General features: G+C 41.4%; 1 protein-coding gene across 3 annotated transcripts; it reads left to right on the top strand.

Moving 5' to 3' along the window:
• The first annotated feature begins 6 nt into the window (after positions 1-6).
• On the top strand, positions 7-21,465 carry LOC135526535 (lysosome-associated membrane glycoprotein 2-like). 3 transcript variants are annotated; one of them, XM_064955002.1, is made up of 9 exons: positions 7-751; positions 9,022-9,137; positions 14,238-14,448; positions 14,563-14,724; positions 14,956-15,155; positions 15,382-15,501; positions 15,649-15,703; positions 15,931-16,101; positions 19,953-21,465. In XM_064955002.1, the coding sequence occupies exons 1-9, from the start codon at positions 706-708 to the stop codon at positions 20,093-20,095; spliced, it is 1,224 nt and encodes a 407-aa protein (XP_064811074.1). In that variant the 5' UTR covers positions 7-705; the 3' UTR covers positions 20,096-21,465. The 3 variants fall into 3 exon arrangements, with proteins under 3 accessions (XP_064811074.1, XP_064811073.1, XP_064811075.1); XM_064955001.1 differs by lacking the exon at positions 19,953-21,465 and adding an exon at positions 19,224-19,943; XM_064955003.1 differs by lacking the exon at positions 19,953-21,465 and adding an exon at positions 16,583-19,019 and having other exon boundaries at positions 478-751.
• Positions 21,466-25,257: the final 3,792 nt, after the last annotated feature.

Below are 25,257 nucleotides of genomic sequence, written 5' to 3' on the forward strand. Positions count from 1 at the left end.
TCTTTGTAAGTCCTCTCTGTAGGCCTTATGGAAGGCCATGTGTTTGTGGATAGATGGAGTTGTTTGATATCTCAACAGATGAAACTGTTTATTGAGAAATCACGCTTGACTGGACTTTATGCCCTGTCTGAATAAATGTTTGTTTTACTGCTTCAGATTAAAATAATTGTCAGTGTTTCTATTTTGTTTCCCCCCTTCATATCTGTCAATTTTCATAGACCCCCCCCCCCCCCCCCCCCAATAGTAAGATAGTATTGGCATGTAGTATATAATATTGGGTTACCAACATATCAGCTGCACCTTTTTATTACAAGAAGTTATCCATATCAGAGTTTCTAAACCATCTTTGTCCGTATTGTCATACGATGTAAATAGTAAAATGTGTTCCCTCAAAAAAAGGGAGGAAATAGTATCTTTTGATTGGTTGTTTGGGTGATGTGTGTCACAAAATAAACAGGAACATGATTCTACAAAATCCATATTTTGTCACTTATTCAGGGGGAGAAGTAGCGACTAAGTTTATTCAAAGCACACGTATTGTGGAGTTCCGATACGTGCTTGGTATATAGGAAGCTCTGCCCGCAGGTCATATGACTTTAATTTCCTGGTGCTTTTGCGGTAGATGCTCGGGAGCTGCACATTTGGAAGGTAGCCGAAGTCGAACGCTGTTGTTTCCGGGTGAAGTGTTTTGGCTACCAAGTTATCATGTTTTGGTGCGCGTTTGTGGTTTTCTTCCTGGCTCTTGGAAATGGTATGTTTAGACAATTGAAATTAATATTGCTTTGTGTCACCGTTAGCTAATATTGTGGGTCACAAAAGAGGAAACTTTCGGTGCTCCGTCACTTCAGGCCTATCCTCTACCAGATTGTTAGCTTGATAGCTATTTATTTTCTACGCCAGTAGTTAGCAAACAAACGTTAACTATAATTTAGTTTAACGTTGTTTCAAAAAAATTGCTGTCCATAATCTCAGAAGTTTATGGAACTGCTGACCTGTCATGCTTATTTAGCTAGGTAATGCGCCTGTTGTGTTATTTAGCAGTTGCAGATAGGACTTCTTCCCGGATGGACAGGGAAAATAACTAGTTTTTCCTGTGTCTTTGGCCATAACCCAATGTCATGTTTAGACATTATATTTGGCTTTATATCGTCATTATTGTGTATCAAACCTTAACCTGTCAACAATCCACCAGTTCCATTCACCCAATTTATTTGGAACATGTGATAAAATGACTTGGCTCAGAACACTTATCTAGCTAGTTACTAATCTGCTAACGTCGTTAGTCACGTCGTTGCATGACATTTTCGTAGTTAGCAACCAGTTACTGTTGTGAATCCAAAATCTTGGTTTAAAGGAAATTAAGGATTCACACCTCTAAGGTTGTATCTTATTTAGCTAACGTTACCTTGCAAGCTTGTTGATCAGGAAGTTGTCTCATGACCAAGCTACAGATTTTACGCCAGATAAAGTGATATACCAAAGATTGGTGTCCATTACAACAGAGCCCCATACAAACTAACCTGCTTTCCTGTAACGCCAAGTAATGGACACCAACAGTCGTTGGTTTTTAACATTAGCTCGCGTACAATCTTTAGCAACTCATGACCAAGCATCTCTTGATTGCCCTTTCCCAACAGTATTGTTCAATTGTGAAACGGCTGCTGACTGCTGTGAAATCTTAAACAAGGGATCAACTAGATCCAGCCGTCCGGGGGGAGGAACAGAACAATAAATATGTTTAGACTACAAATTGACTGGAAGAAAGCTAAACAGATCATATTTGACAAAAAATATAATCATTTCAAACCTTGATTAAATTTGGGGACATTGCCCTGCTTAGGGTGATGTCTTTCATATGGGATGTTAAAATGGGTGTCCTGACTGGTCAATCAAAATCCCATAAAACTTATTGTAAGAGTAGGGGTGTTCACCCCCCTCATGGGTAAAGCCCCAACTTGGCCACATTCCATCATGGCCACCTAATCATCCCCCTCATTCCTAATTGGCATATCACACCTCATGTCCCACCTTATGCCGGAGTAGATGGCTGCTGTTTTACAGGTTCCTAACCAATTGTGCTATTTTTTTGTGTGCGTTATTTGTAACTTATATTGTACATAATGTTTCTGCCACCGTCTCTTATGACCGAAAAGAGCTTCTGTATATCAGGACAGTGATTACTCACCCCGTACTGGATGAATACTTTTTCTTAAAGAGTCAGCTGAGAAAGATTTACTTCAGACACTGGACATGGCCCAAATCCCCATCATTTGCATGAAGAAGAGCCAAGATATCGGGAACGTAGGTCAGGGTCCCTTGTAAGGATTTGATGGCGAGTTGGTAATCCGCCTCTACCATCAGTCCTATTAGCCAACGTGAAATCGTTGGATAACAAACTGGATGAGCTCCTATTAAGACTATCCTACTAACGAGACATTAAAAACTGTCAAATATGTTTCACTGAGTCGTAGCTGAATGATGACATGGATAACTTACAGCTGGCGGGATTTTCCATGTATCGGTAAGACGAGGTTGTCGGTCTGTGTCTTTGTCAATAACAGCTGGTGCACCGGGACAGTTCCCGGTGGCCTGAGGGTTGTTTTGTCCTGCCATGAATAGTAAACTTGACAAGCGACAATATAGCAAGCAGGAATGAGTAGACGGAGAATCCACGCATCAGGCGTGACTCTCCCTCTCGCTGCAGTGTCCCCGTGCCAAAAATGACATCAGGTCTCTCCGCGACGCACATAGCAATCGTCAACCTGCTTCTCTACCGACAACATTTTCGACAAGTCACATGGCGAAATGGACGGCCAGAAAAGGAAAGGTGGAGCAGAGAGTGAGAATAAAAAAAAGAAAGGCCCTTGCCACAGACGCTGCAAAATAGGCAACATGTTTGCCAGTAAGGGAGTCAAAAACACTAGCTAAAACACACACACCCACACGACACCCAGCATGGTTAACTAAGTAGCCTAGTTAATAATAGTGACACAACGGCCAGTAGGCTAAACAGTTTGCACGTCTTCGTGGAGGAATTATATCATGGCAATGAGTGCAACAGTGATCATAATGACATTGAAGGCAATATGTTTCAACTAGTAAAAAAGAATAAACCTAGACTATGGACATGCCAGCATTCAGTCATGATTCATGCCACATAAGCGAGGGAAAGCAGCAGCACTAGGGCGTCTGCGTCAGTTCAGAGTCAGACTCAGAGCAGGAACCTTCAGGTACAACCTGAGCACAAACCTAAACATATAGGCTATGATTTTAGGTTAATATGTTCTTTATTTATGAGATTATCAGTAGGACTGTAATCGGGGGGCATACAATCGATGACTGCACAAGTAATACAAGTTTAAGTTTAGGTTATTTACAATGTTAATCTCATTCTGCAGAGCAACCAGATGTGCAGAGAGAGAGGTTCAGAGCCCAGTACAGGGAAAACAGAAAGACAGTGAAAGCACTGAAAATCCGTTTGATTATTTTGCCCGTCCTCAGTCCAAGGATTTAGATTTTTTTTTTTCAGTACCACCCAAAACAAACCCCTCAGTCATTCCGAATGTATTCCACTCCAAAGATGGCACAAACAGAAAATGGCTAACATACAATGAAGTAACTCACTCCTTGTCCCTGCTCAATATCTCTTTCGTTCGCAAAACCTTCAGCCAGTGCATTTGTCAAAGGAGGCATGTAGGCCTGAAACATGCCCATTAGAGCGTACAGGAACATGAGAGAAGCAAGAACCATAGAGAAAGTGCAGAAGCCTTTTTCCTCAGAGCCAGCAAAACAGACATCCGTACCCTTCTGAGTGATAAGGAAATGTCAGTTCAACTTAAACAGGTCAGAAAGAGGAGGCAGGTCATGGAACATGTGATTGAGGTAGTTAAAATTATTGGTAAATGTGGGCTTAGCTACAGAGGACACAGACACGAAGCTGCATATAACTTGGAAAACATGGCTGTCAATCATGGCAAGTTTCTTGAGCTTATATTGTTGCTAAGCAAATATGATCTCTTCCTACCTGAGCATGTTAGTGATTGCATTGAGAAGAGCAAGAAGCAGATGGAAAGTAAAGGGAGAGGGTTCTTGGTAACTATGATGTCCAAAACAACAGCAAATAAAGTAATTTAAGTCAGAATGTTGATTCAGTAGACAATTGCTGTTGAAGTGAGAAAGGCAGGGATGGTCTCAGTACAAATGGACACAACACAGGATTTAACATCCAAAGAACAGTGGGCAGTAGTTCTGCGATATTTCACTGTTGTCCACGAGAGACTCATTGCGGTCATTGACCGTGAGTCATCAACTGGACAGTACTTTGTGGACCTTGTGAAAAAGACCCTTGAGAGATGGACAAAGATATCAAACAGTGTGTTGGTAATGCAACAGGCGGAGTAGCTAATATGCAGGACAATACAGGGTCTTCTCTGCATTGCTAACAGGAGAGTCTCCTAACCAAGTACACATATGGTGTCATCAACCTTGTGCTAACTGACACCACTGGGGTTTGGCAAGTGAATCCCTTTTCTCACTATTGAATGACAATGCTGTGTTCGCGCAAGATTCCTACAAGCGCATGAAGCTATGGGAGGAAACCAGTGAGGACAGGAGACGCAGACGGCTTGATGCAATTGGTGAAACACTGGTGGGTCAAAGTTGAGGCCTTGAGGAAAGTATTTGGAGGCTTTGCAAAGCCTGACCATGCACTTCACACGGATGTGGTCATCACGATGGAAAGAATTGAAAATGATGCGACCATAAAACCTGCCATCCGATGCAAGGCCCAAGGATACAAGGATGCTCTCCTAATGTATGAAACTATACTTACAGCTGAGGTTTCTCTCAGGATTCTTGAGCAGACGTCCCCCCCCTCTCTAAATACTTGCAAACAAGTGGCATGGATATCGTAACAGCACAGCACTTGGTGACGGGAATGGAGGATAACCTGAGAAAGTGTGCCCGAGACTTTGTGGGTGTGAAGAGGGCAGCAGACAACTTTGTTGGGTGGGCCAATGGCATTCTGGAGGAGCAGCAGGACTGTGATGCTGAAGCTCAGACTGCTCTCCCAGAGAAGAGAACAAAACAAATGAAGAGAACCAGGTGAGTTGGCAGAAGATAAGTCCATTGCTTATGCTGACATGGATTACAAAATCAAGATCCACAATGTGGTACTGGACACTTGTTGAAAGTATTCACCGCCATTATGCAGTAAACACAGTGCTGTGTGCAGATGTCTCCTGCATGAATCCGAAGCATTTTCCTGAGATCAGAGAAAAGGGCCTTCCAAAGACAGCCATGAAGGAGCTCAGCGAATGCTTACTGGAATTTGATGACCATGCCACTGTTGAGGCATTGCAGGCTGAACTGATCAGCCTTGCACAACAGTGGGAAAGACTGAAACAGTCAGCATTGGAGGAGTACAACACCGGGGCTGCCGCCGCCAGTGATGAATCATGGGAAGGCTTTGAGGATCCCGATGAAAGTGTGGAGTTGGTGAGCAGAAGTAGTTCTACGTGTAAAAACTGCCCGATGTGCTGCAATCTTCTCCTGTCTCAGTACAATCTGCTCAAGGAAGTGTTTCACATCATTGGTTTGGGCTACAAGTTCCTCCTCACCCTATCCATCACTCAAGTGGCTTGTGAGAGGACCTTCTCCACCCTGAAATTCATGAAGAACCGCCTAAGAACCTCCCTCACTCGAGAACCTTGACACGTTCCTTTTGATGGCAACCGAGAAGTGAGATTCTTATGGGACTTGACATAGATGACGACATTGACAAGATGCCAGTGAGTTACTGTGCCACCTGCTGGTTTACTAGTGGTAATTACAGGCTGACATGGGTGAAAGACAATTTGCTGTGAGTTAAAGCTTTTGTACAGAGGCATGTTTTTTTGGACTTTCGTATTATACTTGCAGTTATGTAGCCAATGTTCAATTTCATTGCCTCAGTGTTTAGATGTGTTTATTTTTGTGCTGTTTGCATTATGGGCACCAGTGAGTGAACATTGTAATCTACATTTTTTTGAAGAGTGCTTTTTTGACTTTTGTATTATACTTACTTACATTGTTGTAGCTTAGGTTCAGTGAATGTGTGTGTGAAGTTTTTTTGATATGCTTAATGCTTGAATATAGAGATAATCATTTGAGCTAACTTTGTATATCTCATTCTCTTTTAAAAAAAAGTGTAGGCTAATTGTTTTGTGTCTAGCCTTGTACATTTGTATGTGCTATGGTTGGTGTATTCCTAGTGAGATTGATGGTGGACCCATAACCATAGTTTACCTTACTCTGTGTTCAGATAGGCTACTTGTTGGTCAGTCCCAAATGTTTGTATTTTGTAATGTGGATAACTTTCTTCCCCAATGAACATAGTGGCCAAATGTATAACTCGTTTGGTACCCGTTACTTTAACAAATAGGGTTAGCCTACAAAAGTAGCCATCTGGTGGTTAGCGTGAACAGGGTGTCCTGGGATGGAGTCAAATTCCTGGCCTGAATTGTTGTTTCAGTCCGCCCCTGCAGACCACCATGGTCTCTGTGTCCAAGAACACCAAGGTAACCAGCCTAAATGACTACTGACCCGTAGCACTCACGTCTGTAGGCATGAAGTGCTTTGAAAGACTGGTCATGGCTCACATCAGCACCATCATCCCAGAAACCCTAGACCCACTCCAATTTGCATACCGCCCCAACAGATCCACAGATGATGCCATCTCTATTGCACTCCACACTGTCCTTTCCCACCCGAACCAAAGGAACACCTATGTGAGAATTCTATTCATTGATTACATCTCAGCGTTCAACACCATAGTGCCCTCAAAGCTCATCACTAAGCTAAGGACCCGGGGACAAAACACCTCCCTCTGCAACTGGAGCCTGGATTTCCTGACGGGCTGCCCCCAGGTGGTAAGGGTAGGTAACAACACCTGCCACCCTGATCCTCAACACAGGGGCCCCTCAGGGGTGCGGGCTCAGTCCCCTCCTATACTCCCTGTTCACTCATGACTGCACGGCCAGGCACGACTCCAACACCATTAAGTTTGCTGATGACACAACCAGTGGTCTGGCTCCAACACCATCATTAAGTTTGCTGATGACACAACCAGTGGTAGGCCTGATCACTAACAAAGATGACAGTCTTTTGGGAGGAGGTCAGAGACCTGCAGTGTGGTGCCCAGGATAACAACTTCTCCCTCAATGTGATCAAGACAAAGGATATATGATCGTGGACTACAGGAATCTACATTCTCATCAAAGGGGTTGTTTTGGAGCAGGTTGAGAGCTTCAAGTTCATTGGTGTCCACACGACCAACTAACTATTATGGTCCGAACACACCAAGACAGTTGTGAAGAGGGCACAACAACACCTATTCCCCTTCAGGAGACTGAAAATATTTGGCATGGGTCCTCACATCCTCAACTTTCTACAGCTGCACCATCGAGAGCATCCTGACTGGTTGCATCACTGCCTGGTATCGCAACTGCTCGGCCTCCGACCGCAAGGCACTACAGAGGGTAGTGCGTATGCACCAGTACATTACTGTGGCCAAGATTCCTGCCATCCAAGACCTCTATACCAGGCGTTGTCAGATGAAGGCCCTAAAAAATGTCAGACTCCAACCACCCTAGTCATAGACTGTTCTCTCTGCTACCGCACGGCAAGCGTTACTGGCGCACCATGTCTAGATCCCAAAGGCTTCTTAACAGCTTCTACCCCCAAGACAACTCCTGAACAGCTATTCAAATGGCTACCCGGACTATTTTCATTGACCCTCACCTCCATTTTTACGCTGCTGCTACTGTTTATTATCTATGCATAGTCACTGTACCTACATGTACATAATACCTCAACTAACTTGTGCCCCCGCACATTGACTCTGTACCGGTACCCCCTGTATATAGCCTCATTACTTTATTGTTGTGCTTTAATTATTTATTTTTATATGTATTTTTTTTACATGTATTTTATTTTAGTAAATACTTTCTTTAACTTATTTTTCTTAACTGCATTGTTTGTTAACGGCTTGTAAGTAAGCATTTCACTAAGGTATTCGGTGCATGTGACAAATACAATTTGTTTTGATAGCTGATGTGTGGTGAGCGTTCTGGCACAAAAATGGTTACTGTGCAGCACTGAGGTGGGTGCTACACATTGATAGGGGGTAAGGTGAGTTTCCCCCTACTCTGTAAAGTGCTTTGAGTACCCCAATTGGTGGAAAAGCACTATATAAATCCAATTAAATATTATTTTGTATTATGATCACAACTCTCTATTATACTTGGTAACAGATTTTAAAAATGAAAATCACTTGGAGCGGATTTCCTGGTGTTTTTAGTCTTATGTCCAACAATAAAAAAAATATATATAAAAAAATATATATTTATTTTTCATTAATTTTTGGGGGCCAAATAAAAGCAGTTGGGGAACTGTGTCTTAGACCCTCCCAGTTAGATAGACAGCAGCTGCTACAGCAATCACTTGTCTGCCATGATTCACTTTTAATATTCAATACAGTCAGAATCCTAGTTTTGTTTTCAGTAGTAAATCTCTGATTCCCCCCCCCCCATATGCATACAGTTTATATATACATCAATGTGTTCATTTGGCCTGAGAAATGGCCCCCAGAGTCCTCTTTTGCAAGCTAGTGCCTCTGATATCAGGTCACTCGGGGTGACGTGGTCCTTGTCACTCCAGGTCAAGCCTAACCGTGACCTACCATTTAGTCCCATGTGAGAGTAATCTGCTGATGAATGGTTTATTCAACAGTTTAAAAATGAAGGTTAGGAAATCGTTAGCCCATGTCGTGTTCCCCACTCTGACTTTTACAGTGATTTGAGGCCATTAGGCTACTTGTATAAGGGAAGTAGAGAATATCCAAAACGCATGTTCGACTAGCCTACCTATGCTGGTAGGATGTGCGTTTACCTTGAATTTATTGAAAAGGGATTTATTTACACATCTGCCTCGTGTTTTTTTTGTCTTCTCATTATAAAATGCAAGACTTTATTTCTATTTCAGAACTCCACCTGTCACATGCGACTGAGGTGTCAGTCAACAACACAGAGAATAAATTATGCCTCTACGCCAATTTGATGGTCAACTTCTCCGTCACCTATGAAGTTGGTGTAAATAAGGTGCGTAATCTGTATATTTACTCCTATTTAAATGGTTTTTAATTTGCAGGCTAGTACATCTAAGCCTTTAGAGAACTCCTAAAACAGTACAGGTATCAAGGGAGAGGGATGCTATGCTACTAGCCTCATGCCATGAATATGCATAGCCATCGAAAGACAACTCCGATATGTTTTTTTTTTCTCAGTCATCATCTGTCCTACTTATATCAATACACTTTTTACAACTTAAGCATTACTTGCAGCCACGTGAGTGCTAGTTGGCTACCAAACAGAACATTAAGCGAGCTAAGAACAGCCACACAAATAAACTGACTACATGAATATTGACTCTGGGTATAGGGGTGTAGCCCAGATGCTGAGATGTCTTCTGTTCATCCATTTTCTGTTTAGTTTTTTCCCCCTGTTGACTAAATAGTTGTGAGCCAAAATATTGACACCCTTTTGCACTTTTTTCAAGTAATGAACCATTTCTTGCTGAAACGTCTTGAAAGTAATACATATTTTGGTATCCACATATTAATGTATTTGGTTTGCAGTTGGAAAAAAAAGAAATCTGAATAATTTACTAAATGTTAACTTATTCAACAAAGAAATCATAAAATGGCCCGGACAATATTATTGGCACCTTCTAGAAGTAGTTACAAATAATTAATTTCAAGCAGGTGATTCTCCTTTACTTTGGAATTGAACTCGCCTGTGGTGAGTTGCAGGTGTCTACTATATAAAAAAATTACTAATTCAACCAGTTTGAATAGAGAAAAGGACTCATTCTCCTATTTCGTGTCACTGTGTACCGCAATGAGCATAGGGGAAAGAAAGAAAACCAGAAAATTATTTGAGGTCAGATACAAGATTGTAGCCAGGCATGGACAATCTCCAGAGACCTTGATGTTCATATTTCCACTGTATGTAATGTTAACAAGAAGTTTGAAGCCGATGCCACTGTAGCCAACCTTCCTGGACTTGGCCACTAAGGGGGCCCTTAAGGGATTTATATGGTAGTAGACCCAAGAGGACCCAACTGCTGAGAGAAAGACATACAGTGCCAAATAAAGTATTCATCCCCCTTGGCATTTTTCCTATTTTGTTGCATTACAACCTGTAATTTAAATGGATTTTTATTTGGATTTCATGTAATGGACCTAAACAAAATGGTCCCAATTGGTGAAATGAAAAAAATTACAGAAAATTGCTACATGCATATGTATTCACCCCCCTTTGCTATGAAGCCCCTAAATAAGATTTGGTGCAACCAATTCCCATCAGAAGTCACATAATTAGTTAGATTGCACACAGGTGGACTTTATTTAAGTGTCACATCTCGGTATATATACAGTTGAAGTCGGAAGTTTACATACACTTAGGTTGGAGTCATTAAAACTCGTTTTTCAACCACTCCACAAATTTAACAAAATATAGCTTTGGCAAGTCTGTTAGGACATCTACTTTGCATGACACAAGTCATTTTTCCAACAATTGTTTACAGACAGATTATTTCACTTACAATTCACTGTATCACAATTCCAGTTGGTCAGAAGAGTACATACACTAAGTTGACTGTGCCTTTTTAAACAGCTTGGAAAATTCCAGAAAATGATGTCATGGCTTTAGAAACTTCTGATAGGCTAATTGACATAATTTGAGTCAATTGGAGGTGTACCTGTGGATGTAATTCAAGGCCTACCTTCAAACTCAGTACCTCTTTGCTTGACATCATGGGAAAATCAAAAGAAATCAGCCAAGATCTCAGAAAATAATTGTAGCCCTCCACAAGTCTGGTTCTTCCTTGGGAGCAATTTCCAGTGTAAATCAATCCCAGAACAACAGCAAAGGACCTTGTGAAGATGCTGGTAAAACAAGTCCTATATCGACATAACCTGAAAGGCCACTAATCAAGGAAGAAGCCACTGCTCCAAAACCACCATGAAAAAGCCAGACTACGGTTTGCAACTGCACTTGGGGACAAAGATCGTACTTTTTGGAGAAATGTCCTCTGGTCTGATGAAACAAAAATAGAACTGTTTGGCCATAATGACCATCATTATGTTTGGAGGAAAAAGGGGAAGGCTTGCAAGCCGAAGAACACCATCCCAACACTGAAGCACGGCGGTGGCAGCATCATGTTGTGGGGGTGCTTTGCTGCAGGAGGGACTGGTGCACTTCACAAAATAGATGGCATCATGAATGAGGAAAATGATGAGGATATATTGAAGCAACATCTCAAGACATCAGTCAGGAAGTTAAAGCTTGGTCGCAAAGGGGTCTTCCAAATGGACAATGTTCCCAAGCATACTTCCAAATGTGTGGCAAAATGGCTTAAGGACAACAAAGTCAAGGTATTTGAGTTGCCGTCACAAAGCCCTGACAACAATTCTATAGAGAGTTTGTGGGCAGAACTGGAAAAGCGTGTGCAAGCAAGGAGGCCAACAAACCTGACTCAATTACACCAGCTCTGTCCGGAAGAATAGGCCAAAATTCACCCAACTTATTGTGGGAAGCTTGTGGAAGGCGACCTGACGTGTTTGACCCAAGTTAAACAATTTAAAGGCAATGCTACCAAATACTAATTGAGTGTATGTAAACTTCTGACCCACTGGGATTGTGATGAAAGAAATAAAAGCTGAAATAAAAAATTATCTATACTATTATTCCTACATTTCACATTCTTAAAATAAAGTAGTGATCCTAACTGACCTAAGACAGGGAATTTTTACTGGGATTAAATGTCAGGAATTGTGAAACTGAGTTTAAATGTATTTGGCTAAGGTGTATGTAAACTTGCGACTTCAACTGTACACATGTTCTGACAGCCCCAGAGTCTGCAACACCACTAAGCAAGGGGCACCACCAAGCAAGCGGCAATATGAAGACCAAGGAGCTCTCCAAACAGGTTAGGGACAAAGTTGTGGAGAAGTACAGATCAGGGTTGAGTTGTAAAAAAAATATAATTAATTTTGAACATCCCACAGAGCACCATTAAATCCATTATTAAAAAATGTTAAAAATGGAAAGAATATAGTACCACAACAAACCTGACGAGCGGGCCGCCCGCCAAATCTCACGGACCAGGCAAGGCTTTAATCAGAGAGACAACAGAGACCTAAGATGTCCGCTGTGGAGCTTTGCAGCTCCTTCAGGGTTATTGGAGTATCTGTCCATAGGACCACTTTAAGCCGTACACTCCACAGAGCTGGGCTTTACAGAAGTGGCCAGAAAAAAAAGCCATTGCTTTAAAAAAAATAAGCAAACATGTTTGGTGTTCACCAAATGGCATGAGGGACAGACTCCCTAACCATATGGAAGAAAGTGCTCAGGTCAGATGAGACTAAAATGGAGCTTTTTGGCCAATGAGGAAAACACTTTGTCTGGTGCAAACTCAACACCTCACATTACCCCAATAACACCATCCCCACAGTGAAGCATGGTGGTGGCAGCATCATGCTGTGGGGATGTATTTCATCGGCAGGGACTGGAAAACTGGTCGGAATTGAAGGAATGATGGTTGGCGCTAAATACAGGGAAATTCTTGAGGGAAACCGGTTTTGTCTACCAGAGATTTGAGACCGGGACTGAGGTTCGCCTTCCAGCAGGACAATGACCCTAAGGATACTGCTAAAGCAACACTCGAGTGGTTTAAGGGGAAACATTTAAATGTCTTGGAATGGCCTAGTCAAAGCCCAGACCTCAATCCAATTTAGAATCTGTGGAATGACTTAAAGATTGCTGTACACCAGCAGAACCCATCCAACATGAAGGAGCTGGAGCAGTTTTGTCTTGAAGAATGGTCAAAAATCACAGTGGCTAGATGTGCCAAGCTTATAGAGACAAGAAAAAATAATTTGCATCTTCAAAGTGGTAGGTATGTTGTGTAAATCCAATGATCCAACCCCCAAAAATCTATTTTAATTCCAGGTTGTAAAACAACAAATTAGGAAAAATGCCAAAGGGGGTGAATACTTACGAAAGCGGCCTGACTGCAATTTGCCAAAACACACCTGAACATGCCAAAATCTGCCTGGGAGAATGAGATGAGACCAACTTAGAGCTTTTTGGTAAAACACACCATCTCTGTTTACAGAAAACAAAATTAAGCCTTTAAAGAAAAGAACACCTTCCCTACAGTCAAACATGGAGGTTCAGTGATGATTTGTGGTTGCCTCTGGCACTGGGTGTCTTAAACGTATGCATGGCATCATGAAATCAGGACAATACCAAGGCCTTTTAGAGCGCAATGTCGGACCCGGTGTCGAAAAACTGGGTCTCCATCGAATATCATGGTTCTTCCAGCAGGACAATGACCCCAAGCACCCAGGAATGGTTCAAGACAAAACGCTGGACTGTTCTGAAGTGGCCAGCAATGAGCCCAGATCTAAATCCCATTGAAAACCTGTGGAGAGATCTGAAAACAGCAGTTGGTCGAAAGCACCCTCCTAATCTGGGACAACTGGAACTGTTTACATGAGGAGTGGGCCAAACTTCCAGTGCAGAGGTTCAGGAAGCTCATCGATGGCTATAGGATGTGCTTGATTGCGGTTATTTTGACCAAATATTAAGTCTCGGGTGTGGATCATTTTGTCAATGCCATTTCTGTTTATTTTAAATGGCTATATTAAGTTCTGAATAAAAAATAAAGGTTCTGTACTAACAGTGAAATAAAGAATTGTGGAGTCCAAATACTTTAGTCAATTTCAACTTATTTTGGTGGGACATTGTGAGTTACTTGAAAAAAGTGCAAGGGTGCCATTATTTTGGGCCACAACTGTATCCTGTAATTGTCATGGCTTGTCTATTTCACCAAGGTTCATCAAAGTTATAGCCCTTATATATAAAACAAACAAAAAAATGTTCTTCTCTTTAATAACTCCCATCTCAGTCTGATTTATAGTCCTAGATATTTCCCAGGATATAAAATATTTTATTTTGTTCCTTTTTTTCCTCCTAATCCATCATAAGAACCGACACACTGTTATGTCAACAATACTATTTTCTCATGACCTAAGCATCTGAAATAGCCCTGTTCCTGAGAAAGTACTTGACAGGAATGGGATTCCCCTCTTGTCACTTTCTTAATGACTGTCCAATATTTTCGTCCCCTTTCAGAGTGAAACGGTTCTTTTTGTACTGCCTGAAAATGTGACAACAGAAGGGAGCATCTGCAATAACACAACATCAACGTTGAAACTTGGTTTTGGAGACGGGCACAGCTGGGCGGTTGAATTCACTAAGGACAACAAAACGTACCAAGTAGATTCCATTGTCTTCACCTACAACCTCAAAGACTCGAGCGTCTTCACCAACTCCACGTCAAACGGTAACTAGTAACTACACAGCCTTGTCATGATACTGTTCATTCATGATATACCAATTCGGTACTGTAGTTGATATGACGCATACTGATATTTGACTGAATCTCTCTTGGGTTTAGAAACCAAGTCTGTGACAGCAAAGCCAAGGATCACCAACGTGGGTGTGGATACCTACTACTCTTGCAAGAGCGAAAATGTCCAGAGAGTAGAGTCTGTCACTCAGACACTGTATGATGTTACTTTACAGGCGTTTGTCACAAACGGCAGCAAAAGTGACACCGGTAGGTTGTACGAGAACAAGCATCAGGCCATTGTGGGATCAACTGTGACAAAATGATCTGATTTATTGTGCATTATGTCAAACACTATTACTGTGTCTGTTCTCCAGGTTTGAAGTCTCTTCCATTTCAATACAATCAATTCAAGAAGTGAACTGAATATCAGTTTACTTACTGAATTGATCCCAACCCTGTTGGTTCTCTGAAAAGTCTTTCTCTGTCCTTCTTACACAGACACTGTATGCACTGCTGACCTAACCTCCACCACTGTGGCGCCCACCACGACCGTTACCACCACAGCTGCCCCCACTTCTACCCCTACCCCTACACTGCCCACACCCACCACTGGAAATTACAGCATCGCACCCGACTTCAACAGTACAGCCTGCTTAATGGCCACCTTCGGCCTGCGGATCGGCTTCAAGCAAGGAGACGTATGTATAGCCATTTTAAAATGGGCTCTTTTGATGTTATCGTGTAATTGCCTGTTCAGTAAAAAGGGTTCAGACATGTTTGTCGCAGAGAACTTGACTTGTCTATGAAGATAGGTTGTTGTTACTAGTATGTTAATGTTCTTGTTGTTTATCAACCTGTGTTTTCAGTTGAATGCGTTGTTGTACAACTGACTAGGTATCGCACCCTCCCTTTCCCCTTTATTAGAAAGTGGAGACCATCAACCTGGTGCCCAGTGCGACTGAAGTGGGCGGGGCTTGTGGGGTCAACAGCAGCATCCTCATACTGACATCGGACACAATCAACATCATGTTCACTTTCAGCAACGTAAGTTGACGAGGCCAAATATCTGAAACCAAGGCCGTTATTATCCTGGTTGTCTGCATTTAACTTGTAGACAGCTGGACTAAGGCGGTAGGATGCAGCATAAGGTCTGTTTGTCTCCTGTTCAAGGGGTTTCCTTGCTCGTTACAGGACAGCAAGAAGTTCCACCTGCACGCTCTGAACGTCACAGTGAAACCAGCCACTGGTAGGCAACCTAGCACTACAAACCTTTTCAGAAAGCACTAGCGTAGTAAACCAAGTCTCTATTTGGACGATAGTATAGGATCAACTTTATTGTCCCCAAGGGGAAAGTTGTCTTGGACACCGTGCGGCTTTATAAGAAATAAACACTATACATTACATACATACACAGTATATACAATGCATATTAAAACCTCTACTATCTTTGCTCACTCTGTGTGTTACGTCCAGGGGTGGCTGTTGTTGCAGCCAATACCAACATGTCCATTTGGGTGGCGGCGGTAGGCAGCTCCTACATGTGCAACAAGGAGCAGACATTAACTGTCACCGAAACGCTCACTCTCTACACGTTCAAGCTTCGCGTCCAGCCCTTTGGGGTTGAAAAAGGGGAATTTGCTACAGGTAGGTGACTCTGAGATGGTGAATTGTTATCAATACCTTTGTTTTGTGTTAGCCATATGCTACAGTTTACTAGGGTTACTAGAGCCAAATGCAGCAAATATGCTTGAAACTGAGGCATAGGCCATAATAACCACTCTTGGTATCAGTAGAATAGGTCAACTGTCCAGTTTGATGAGAAACAGCAAAGTATTTAGAGCAGCAGGTATCCTAGCAGTTAATTTCGTGGGTAACCGAAAGGTTCCTGGTTCGAATCCCCGAGCCAACTAAGTAAACAATATCTGTGCCCTTGAGTAAGGCACTTAACCCTAATTGCTCGTTTAAGTTGCTCTGGATAAGATCGTCTGCTAAATGACTCGAATGTTCATATGTATTTTATACTATGCCATGTTTCTGCCCCTGCTTAAACTGATTGACAACCAAATGAGCATGAGAAGATGAGATTTTCCGAGTCATGCTCATTGATTCTCTCTCTCGTCTGCAGCCCATGAATGTTCACTGGATGACACCAGCATCTTAATCCCAGTCATTGTTGGTGCCGCCCTGGCCATCTTGATTCTCATTGTAGTGATTGCTTACGTGATTGGTCGAAGGAAGACCTATGTGGGATATCAAACCCTCTAAAAAGCTCTGTGATCATGAATCCAGAACACAGTTTGATCCTTATGTGTCTGGGGGGGTCCCAAAACCTGATCCTGGATTGGCTGTGTAATCTTTCCATTAATCACTGACTCACAAACTGGAATAGTCAGACTATAGTCTCTTTACTTCAGCCACTCTTAAGAGCTGCTTTTAGACTTGAGATTAGGCTAGCTTCGCTTAGGTTTAGACTTGAGTAGCTTTGTTCAGGTAATTCTGAATACTCAAAACGCTCTCCAGGACCAGGTTGGACCACCCATGTTCTTTGTGTAATTTCCCTTTTTGTTTGATTTGCTTTGTCTGTGTCTCCCCCCCCCTTTGTTGAAAGGAGCAGTGCAGGATTCTCTGCCTCTGTACAGTATAGAAGGCCTTATTTATTGCAGCATATCTGAAAGTGATTGTTTCTTAGGACACTCCATTTCCTTGCACCACTTTCCAGATTCTTGTTCAGTGTAGGCTCTCTTTTGATCAAGTAGAACATTTTATAGAAACTCCGGTCAGAGTACAGAGTACTTGTGCTACTGTTTGCACATTTTCACGAGGAGTTGTGACAATTGGGTGTTGTGCCCTTGTCACTGTGAATCATGCTCCCTCCCTCTCCCTCACCTTTTTTGTTTCATATGTTTTTATTTAATGTCTGTGTACATTTTAGTTTAACCTTTCTTTTGTGATTTCATTCATCCTCACACTTTATTGTAGCAGCGCAACATTTTGACAACTTGAACATTTTAGAATTTGCCTCGCAGCTCAATGAGACGACATTGAGTAGCTTTGTTGATTTGTCTCAGGAACTCCTTACTAACTAACCAGGACAAAGGTCTGCTGCTTCGCTCTCCTCTCTCACCTTACTGATAATCCACTAGTCACAGTAGTTTGAATCTGGAAAGGGAAGACATTACGACTGAAATCTGTGTGGCCACATTAAAAAACAGTGATGTTATTGGCATGTAGTGCCTTCTCCAAGTTGACGTTACCAAACAAGGGATCTGTCCCTATATGTTCACACATGGCACTAGTTGACATAATGTTTGCCACTAATGTCTGTTTGTCTCAGAATTATGTGTTAACCCTTTGACTTGCTCATTTTGTGAGGTGTGAAATCTACCTTGAAGTGTTACTTTAACTCTGAAAAGTCCATGAGGATGTAAAAGATGAACCTGAAAGGAGAATTGAAACCAAACCCCCTCTCCCGTCATGACATGTTGGCATTAGGTTTCAAAAAGGGATAGCTGTAGTTGACTTATTTGCTGCCATTCAAATGTGTTTTTCGCAGATGGTGATTATTTTGTACATATAAATGCATTAAATTGTTCAGTAAGTTTGACGTAAGTTTAAAATGCATGCTGCAATATTACACCTGTGTATAGTCTTTGCTCCAGTGTTACGCCAGAAAGCTGCCAGTTAGTAAGGGGAACTTGTAAACAGAGCTGGGGTCAATTCCATTTTTACAATCAAGTCAATTTCATTAAATTGATTTCTAACTCCAATTGTACTCTCTGCTCTTCAGTGAGGAACATTTGAATGTGAATTTTTGTTTACTTCCTGAATTGACTAAAATTAAATGGAATTAACCCCAACCCTGCCCAGTTGTACCTATCGACAGAGAGTGGTAGTAAAGGTCATTGTCCACAGGATGTGTATATTTTTGTACTGTTAGGATGGGATACAATGGGTATTATGTTGTAGTGCGGTGGTCAGCATGAGGCATGAATACATTTGATTGCTGCCTTTAGTTGCTTTTGATTCAACAATTTTTTCTTCAGATTATGTGAATGATTCATTTATTCCTTATCAAATATTATTTTTGTTTATTGCATTACAGTCTGGTGTGATGTGTCTTGGAAAAGTGACTGCTTTTCTACAAATCCTGTTTGTTACTATGATTCTAAAATTTTCTTCTCAGACCCTGTATAAAGTCAATTCTAAAATACCCTTTGGAATCTTAACATTTACTACTCTCAAGTTTCATTCACTTGACAATGTTATGATTGTGACAAATTTGTGCCTTACTCAATGAAGCTTGTCCATTTGAGATTCATTCAGGTTTGATATCTTTACAGTTAATGGATTCTCCACTAGTCTAAATATCTCCTATTTTATGAATTCAAAAATGCATCATGTTAAGAAAAGGGAAATCCCTATTTCAGGAGAGGCCCATCCTCCAAATGTAAGATGCATTGTATTTTCTTCTGTGTAACTCCAAACAAATGTTCATTTTTGAATTCCTTTTCAATAGGCTTTGAGCTGCAATAAATGGGAATGGAAATTGTCCCCCAAAACAATGGCGTGGAACATTTATTTTATATTTTACAATTATGAAAATAAGCGTTATTGGTCCCTGGTCATTTTAGTAAATTGCTCTTTGTTTTCCCAACTATTCTTGACTGAGAAGCCTCCTAGTATGACCATGCATTCACTATTTTCATGTTTTACCTTTCTTCCACCCTGCAACGTCCCTCATGCCCACTTTCTTTACTGTCACCCAGCGGAGGATTGCGGAGACGACACGAAAGGGAGCTGGATCGTTCCTATAGCCTTCGGGGTTGCTCTGGCTGTGCTGATCTTCATTGTATTGATCGCATATTTTATTGGGAGAAAGAGAAACCAAGGCTCTAGCTATGAGCACTTCTAAATGACCCCACTGGCTATGCTGAGGTTGTATCTTTCCTCATCAGGATACATGTTGATTTTAATTTAACTACAAATTGATATGTGCTGTGCATAGTTAACCTTAATGTACAATTCACCTGAAGCAAAGCTCTTTCCCATGAAACAATGAGTTGGAGAAGATGTTTGTGTTAAAGAAATTGCTTGGCTCCATTGATAACATTTGGCATGTAACAGTTCTTGTAGATATATTTAGAATTGATTGGCTGACTGTTATTCCTTACTTATAACATGGTTGACTATAGCTGGCAGATGATGGCCAAATATTTTCCTAACTGCTGTCACTGCCCATGTTCTGACAGAATCCCCAGTGTTGTTGTAGATCCGCCATCACCGAATATGCTCTGACAGAACCGCCCCCATGTTGTAGATGAATGTCTGGGTTCTGATCTGATGTCTTGCTGCTTTTCGAGCCTTGTCATCCATGTTGCCTGTAAAGAGCTTAACCAAATCCTGTTTCTTCTCTCTTCACTAAAATGTGTTTTCTGCTAACTAATTGCTAGCATGCTAATGTCGCTAACCCTTCTTCTGTCTCTTCTCTGTGGCAGCCGTGGAGTGCTTCATGGACTCTGATTTGAGCTTTCTGGTGCCCATCGCTGTGGGCGTGGCCCTCTGCTTCCTAATCATCCTTGTGCTTATCTCTTACCTGATTGGCCGGAGGAAGAGTCGCACCGGCTACCAGTCTGTATAATCTAACCAATCCCAGCTGCTTCTGCCTCTACCCATTCCTTCCCACCCTCCCCCACCCAAGCCCGTCACAACACGTTGGCTCCTCATCCCCAAATCTTCTATGGCATCCGATTGGAAATGGAAGGAAAAAATGTATCTTTCCTTGACGTTACCCCCAGCAAATTCCCTGTTCAGAGTCCCACCCGAAGTATCACCCCACCCAACAGTAATTTTGAAAGTTGACCGTCTGTTGCTATTTTTTGACACCAACAATGACTGGAATCATTTACCACCAAAACCTGTCAACATAATCAGTGGTATTGCACCAGGTGTGTGTGGATGTAAATTGCACGGAGTGAAGTAACATGGGTCATCTTAATAACAGACCATCAGTTTCTTTATTCCCAGAGGCTCATATGAATGAGACTGTTTTGTGTTGCATTATATTTCTATGTTTCTAATGAATTACTCTCTTGTATAGAATTAATTATGTTGATTTTGGATAAATAGGGACTTGAAATTGTGCAAAGAATTTATTGAAAGTTCATAGATACAAATTGAGGCATTGCTATTCATAAGTAACCATTGTTAAACATTTGTAGAATTAGAAAATATCCTATTTTTGTGAAATCCCTGTAATTTAAATGTTATTATACCACCTGCACTAATCTTCTCTTAGTGTACCTTTATTGTACTAGGACTAACTTTACAAAGACACGTACCAACCAGCATTTGGAGCAGTTGCATAAACATGTGATTTTGATGTTTTAGAGAAAATATAATGTTTAAGTCCCCTCTCAGGGAACGGAAGACAGCGGTATAGACTCCGGTCGGGGATCACAAATGGCTCTGTTAAGACGGAGGCTATAGGGACTCTAAAGGCATTTACTACCTGAATCATGTTCAGTAGGTAGGGCGTTTTGAAACTTAGTGAAATGGGGAGGTACTGCCTGAACAATAACCTTTTTTCGTTGCAAACAGTTGCTACGGTGTGTCATTCTGAACACTGCCCAGGCCTTATAATAGAAAGCATAATAATTTACATATTCTAGCACAAATTATTTTATGACCAAAGCTTGGACAGAAAGGAAACTTATTTCTGGACCTCTGCATTTCAGAGCAGGTAAATGAACAACCTGAGTTTTTAATAAACCAGTGACATGCATTGTGTTTGACCAAGGATGATGTTTCTATTATCAGGCTTGTTATTCTGTTCCGTACCAATACATAAGACCTCTGGTTAATTTTGCCCCAAAGATGTGGTTGTGTGCCTTTTTTGTTGCACTAGTATTCCCCTCATCCAAGCCTGTCTAAATCCGATGAAGAATGTTGAGATGATGTTAACTTGTTGAACTTCAGTTGGAGCCGAGAATTAAAATAGTTGCTTTCCTGTTTTGTAGCACTTTGCCTCTTCTTTCGTTACCCACTGGTGTTTCCTTTCCTTTTACTGCGCTTGTTATGACAAGGACATTGTGTGTGTGTGTGTTGCAAACAGTTGTAAATCTAGCCCTGGCAATGTTACACACTTCTTTTTTTTTTTTACCTTTATTTAACCAGGACGGGCTCAATGAGATTAAAATATATTTTTCAAGAGCGCCCTGGCCAAGATGGGCAGCACCAATTCATTACAACAACAAAAAATAGACAGACAAACTACAAGTAATCTAGTAACAACCATTGAATTCACAAGAGTATAAAACAGCAAGTTTAAAAAATTGACAGGTCAGGGAATCAGCCTCAAAATCCTTCATCAGTGATTTAAAAACACCAATCGGGACAAGTTCTTCCAGTTTAAAAGTATTTCGTAAGGTGTTCCAAGACGATGGCGCAGAGTACAAAAGCCTTTACCAAATTCAGTTCGGACATTTGGAACAGTTAGCAGGATAAAGGCCAGCGAACGAAGAGAGAACCCACCACATTTCTGAACAATAAAAATTCACAAAAAGGTAGTCAACTCAGTGGCTTTGTAAATAAAAGTATACCAGTGACTGAGCCTACGAGTGACTCGAGAAAGCCAGCCAACCCTGGTATACAAAGTGCAGTGGTGCGTAAGGGTTTTGCCGTTTAAAATAAATCTCAAAGTGCCATGGTAAAGAGTATCAATTGATCTCAAACATTGAGCGGAAGCATTCATATATAAAATATCCCCATAGTCTAGTAAAGGCATAAATGTAGCTGATACTAGCCTCCTTCTGGCTTCAAAAGAAAAACGGGCCTTATTCCTAAAATAAAATCCTAATTTCAGCTTCAATTTTTTTGTAAGTTGTTGAATATGCAATTTAAAAGAGAGGCCGTCATCAATTAAAATTCCAAGATATTTACGTGGTTACAACCTCAATCTCCTTGCCCTGACAGGTAGTAATAGATGAAAGGTTCAGAGGTCTATTTCTTGCATTAGAAAACACCATTAGTTTTGTCAGTATTGAGGATAAGCCTCAATTGACACAAGGTATGTTGAGCAGTATAAAAAGCAGTTTGCAAATTCTGGAAAGCTTTTGTAAGAGACGAGGCACAACAGTAAATAACAGTATCATCAGCATAAAAATGAGGTTGTGCATTTTGGACATTTTTGTCTAAATTTATATAAATAGTGAATAAGAGACGACCAAGTACAGAGCCTTGGGGCACACCATTCAAGACAGACAATTTAACAGACAAACCCATCAATTTGAGTGCACTCAGTTCTATCAGACAGATAGTTAGCAAACCATGCAACTGCATGCTCTGAAAGACCTACACTCGACAATCTCTGCCTTAGTATAGCATGATCAACTGTATCAAACTGTATCGAGTGATCAATAAAAAGTGAGACACAGTGCTGTTTTTTGTCAATGGCTTCAGTGATATCATTTAAAACCTTCATGGCTGTAATTGTGCTATGCTTCTTCCTGAAGCCCGATTGGTACATTGATAAAATAGAGTTAGTAAATAAAAACTAATGCAATGTCCAGGCCCACAGATCAGACTTTGATCAGGATCATGACTGTACAATCTCTATTGGCATGACTGTCGTCTAGGATACATCCCAAATGGCACCCTATTACCTAGTGCCTTCAGAGTATTCATACCCTTTGATTTGTTCCCACCTTTCGTGTTACAGCCTGCATTTAAAATATATACAGTGGGGCAAAAAAGTATTTAGTCAGCCACCAATTGTGCAAGTTCTCCCACTTAAAAAGATGAGAGGCCTGTAATTTTCATCATAGGTACACTTCAACTATGACAGACAAAATGAGGGGGAAAAATCCAATTGTAGGATTTTTAATTAATTTATTTGCAAATTATGGTGGAAAATAAGTATTTGGTCAATAACAAAAGTTTACCTCAATAATTCGTTATATATCCTTTGTTGGCAATGACAGAGGTCAAATGTTTTCTGTAAGTCTTCACAAGGTTTTCACACACTGTTGCTGGTATTTTGGTCCATTCCTCCATGCAGATCTCCTCTAGAGCAGTGATGTTTTGGGGTTGTTGCTGGGCAACACAGACTTTCAACTCCCTCCAAAGATTTTCTATGGGGTTGAGATCTGGAGACTGGCTAGGCCACTCCAGGACCTTGAAATGCTTCTTACGAAGCCACTCCTTCGTTGCCCGGGCAGTGATTTTGGGGTCATTGTCATGCTGAGACCCAGCCACGTTTCATCTTCAATGCCCTTGTTGATGGAAGGTGGTTTTCACTCAAAATCTCACGATACATGGCCCCATTCATTCTTTCCTTTACACGGATCAGTCGTCCTGGTCCCTTTGCAGAAAAACAGCCCCAAAGCATGATGTTTCCACCCCCATGCTTCACAGTAGGTATGGTGTTCTTTGGATGTAACTCAATATTCTTTGTCCTCCAAACACGACGAGTTGAGTTTTTACCAAAAAGTTATATTTCGGTTTCATCTGACCATATGACATTCTCCCAATCTTCTTCTGGATCATCCAAATGCTCTCTAGCAAACTTCAGATGGGCCTGGACATGTACTGGCTTAAGCAGGGGGACACGTCTGGCACTGCAGGATTTGAGTCCCTGGCGGCGTAGTGTGTTACTGATGGTAGGCTTTGTTACTTTGGTCCCAGCTCTCTGCAGGTCATTCACTAGGTCCCCCCCCGTGTGGTTCTGGGATTTTTGCTCACCGTTCTTGTGATCAAGTTCAAACAGGTGCCATTAATACAGGTAACGAGTGGAGGACAGAGGAGCCTTTTAAAGAAGGTCTGTGAGAGCCAGAAGTCTTGCTTGTAGGTGACCAAATACTTATTTTCCACCATAATTTGCAAATAAATTCATTAAAAATCCTACAATGTGATTTTCTGTTTTTTTTTCTAATTTTGTCTTTCATAGTTGAAGTGTACCTTTGATGAAAATTACAGGCCTCTCATCTTTTTAAGTGGGAGAACTTGCACAATTGGTGGCTGATTAAATACTTTTTTGCCCCACTGTATATTTTTCTCACCAATCTACACACAGTACCCCATAACGACAAAGTGAAAGCATGCTTTTAGACATTTTTGCAAATGTATTTTAAATAAAATATCAAATTTTATACTGAACAAAAATATAAACGCAACATGTAAAGTGTTGGTCCCATGAGCTGAAGTAAAAGACCCCAGCAATGTTCCTATATGCGCAAATATTTCTTATTTCTCTCAAATGTTGGAAACATTTGTTTACATCCCTGTTAGTGAGCGTTTCTCCTTTGCCAAGATACACTACACCTGTCAGGTGGGTTATCAAGAAGCCAATTAAACAGCATGATAATTACACAGGTGCACCTTGTGCTGGGGACATAAAAGACCACTCGTGCAGTTTTGTCACACAGCGCAATGCCACAGATGTCAAGTTTTGAGGGAGCGTGCAATTGGCATGCTGACTGGACGAATGTCCATCAGAGCTATTGCCAGATAATTTAATGTTCATTGCTCTACCATAAGCTGCCTCCAACATCGTTTTAGAGAATTTGGCAGTATGCACAACCGCCTCAAAACCGCAGACCACGTGTAACCACGCCAGCCCAGGACCTCCACATCCGGCTTCTTCACCTGCGCTATCGTCTGAGACCAGCCAACCGGACAGCAGATAAAACTGAGGAGTATTTCTGTCTGGAATAATGCCCTTTTGTGGAGAAAAAAATTATTCTGATTGGTTGGGCCTGGCTCCCAAGTGGGTGGGCCTATGCCATACTAGGCCCACCCATGGCT

The sequence above is a fragment of the Oncorhynchus masou genome, chromosome 32, assembly GCF_036934945.1.
Source record: "Oncorhynchus masou masou isolate Uvic2021 chromosome 32, UVic_Omas_1.1, whole genome shotgun sequence".
NCBI classification, from domain to species: Eukaryota; Metazoa; Chordata; class Actinopteri; order Salmoniformes; family Salmonidae; genus Oncorhynchus; species Oncorhynchus masou.

What these genes read in the sequence shown, in the direction of transcription:
- LOC135526535 (XM_064955001.1), top strand. Translation starts at nt 706, where the DNA reads ATGTTTTGGTGCGCGTTTGTGGTTTTCTTCCTGGCTCTTGGAAATG. An exon ending in ATGAAGTTGGTGTAAATAAG is followed by an intron (nt 9,138 to 14,237) that starts GTGCGTAATCTG and finishes GTCCCCTTTCAG; the next exon opens with AGTGAAACGGTTCTTTTTGT. An exon ending in AAAAGGGGAATTTGCTACAG is followed by an intron (nt 16,102 to 19,223) that starts GTAGGTGACTCT and finishes ACTGTCACCCAG; the next exon opens with CGGAGGATTGCGGAGACGAC.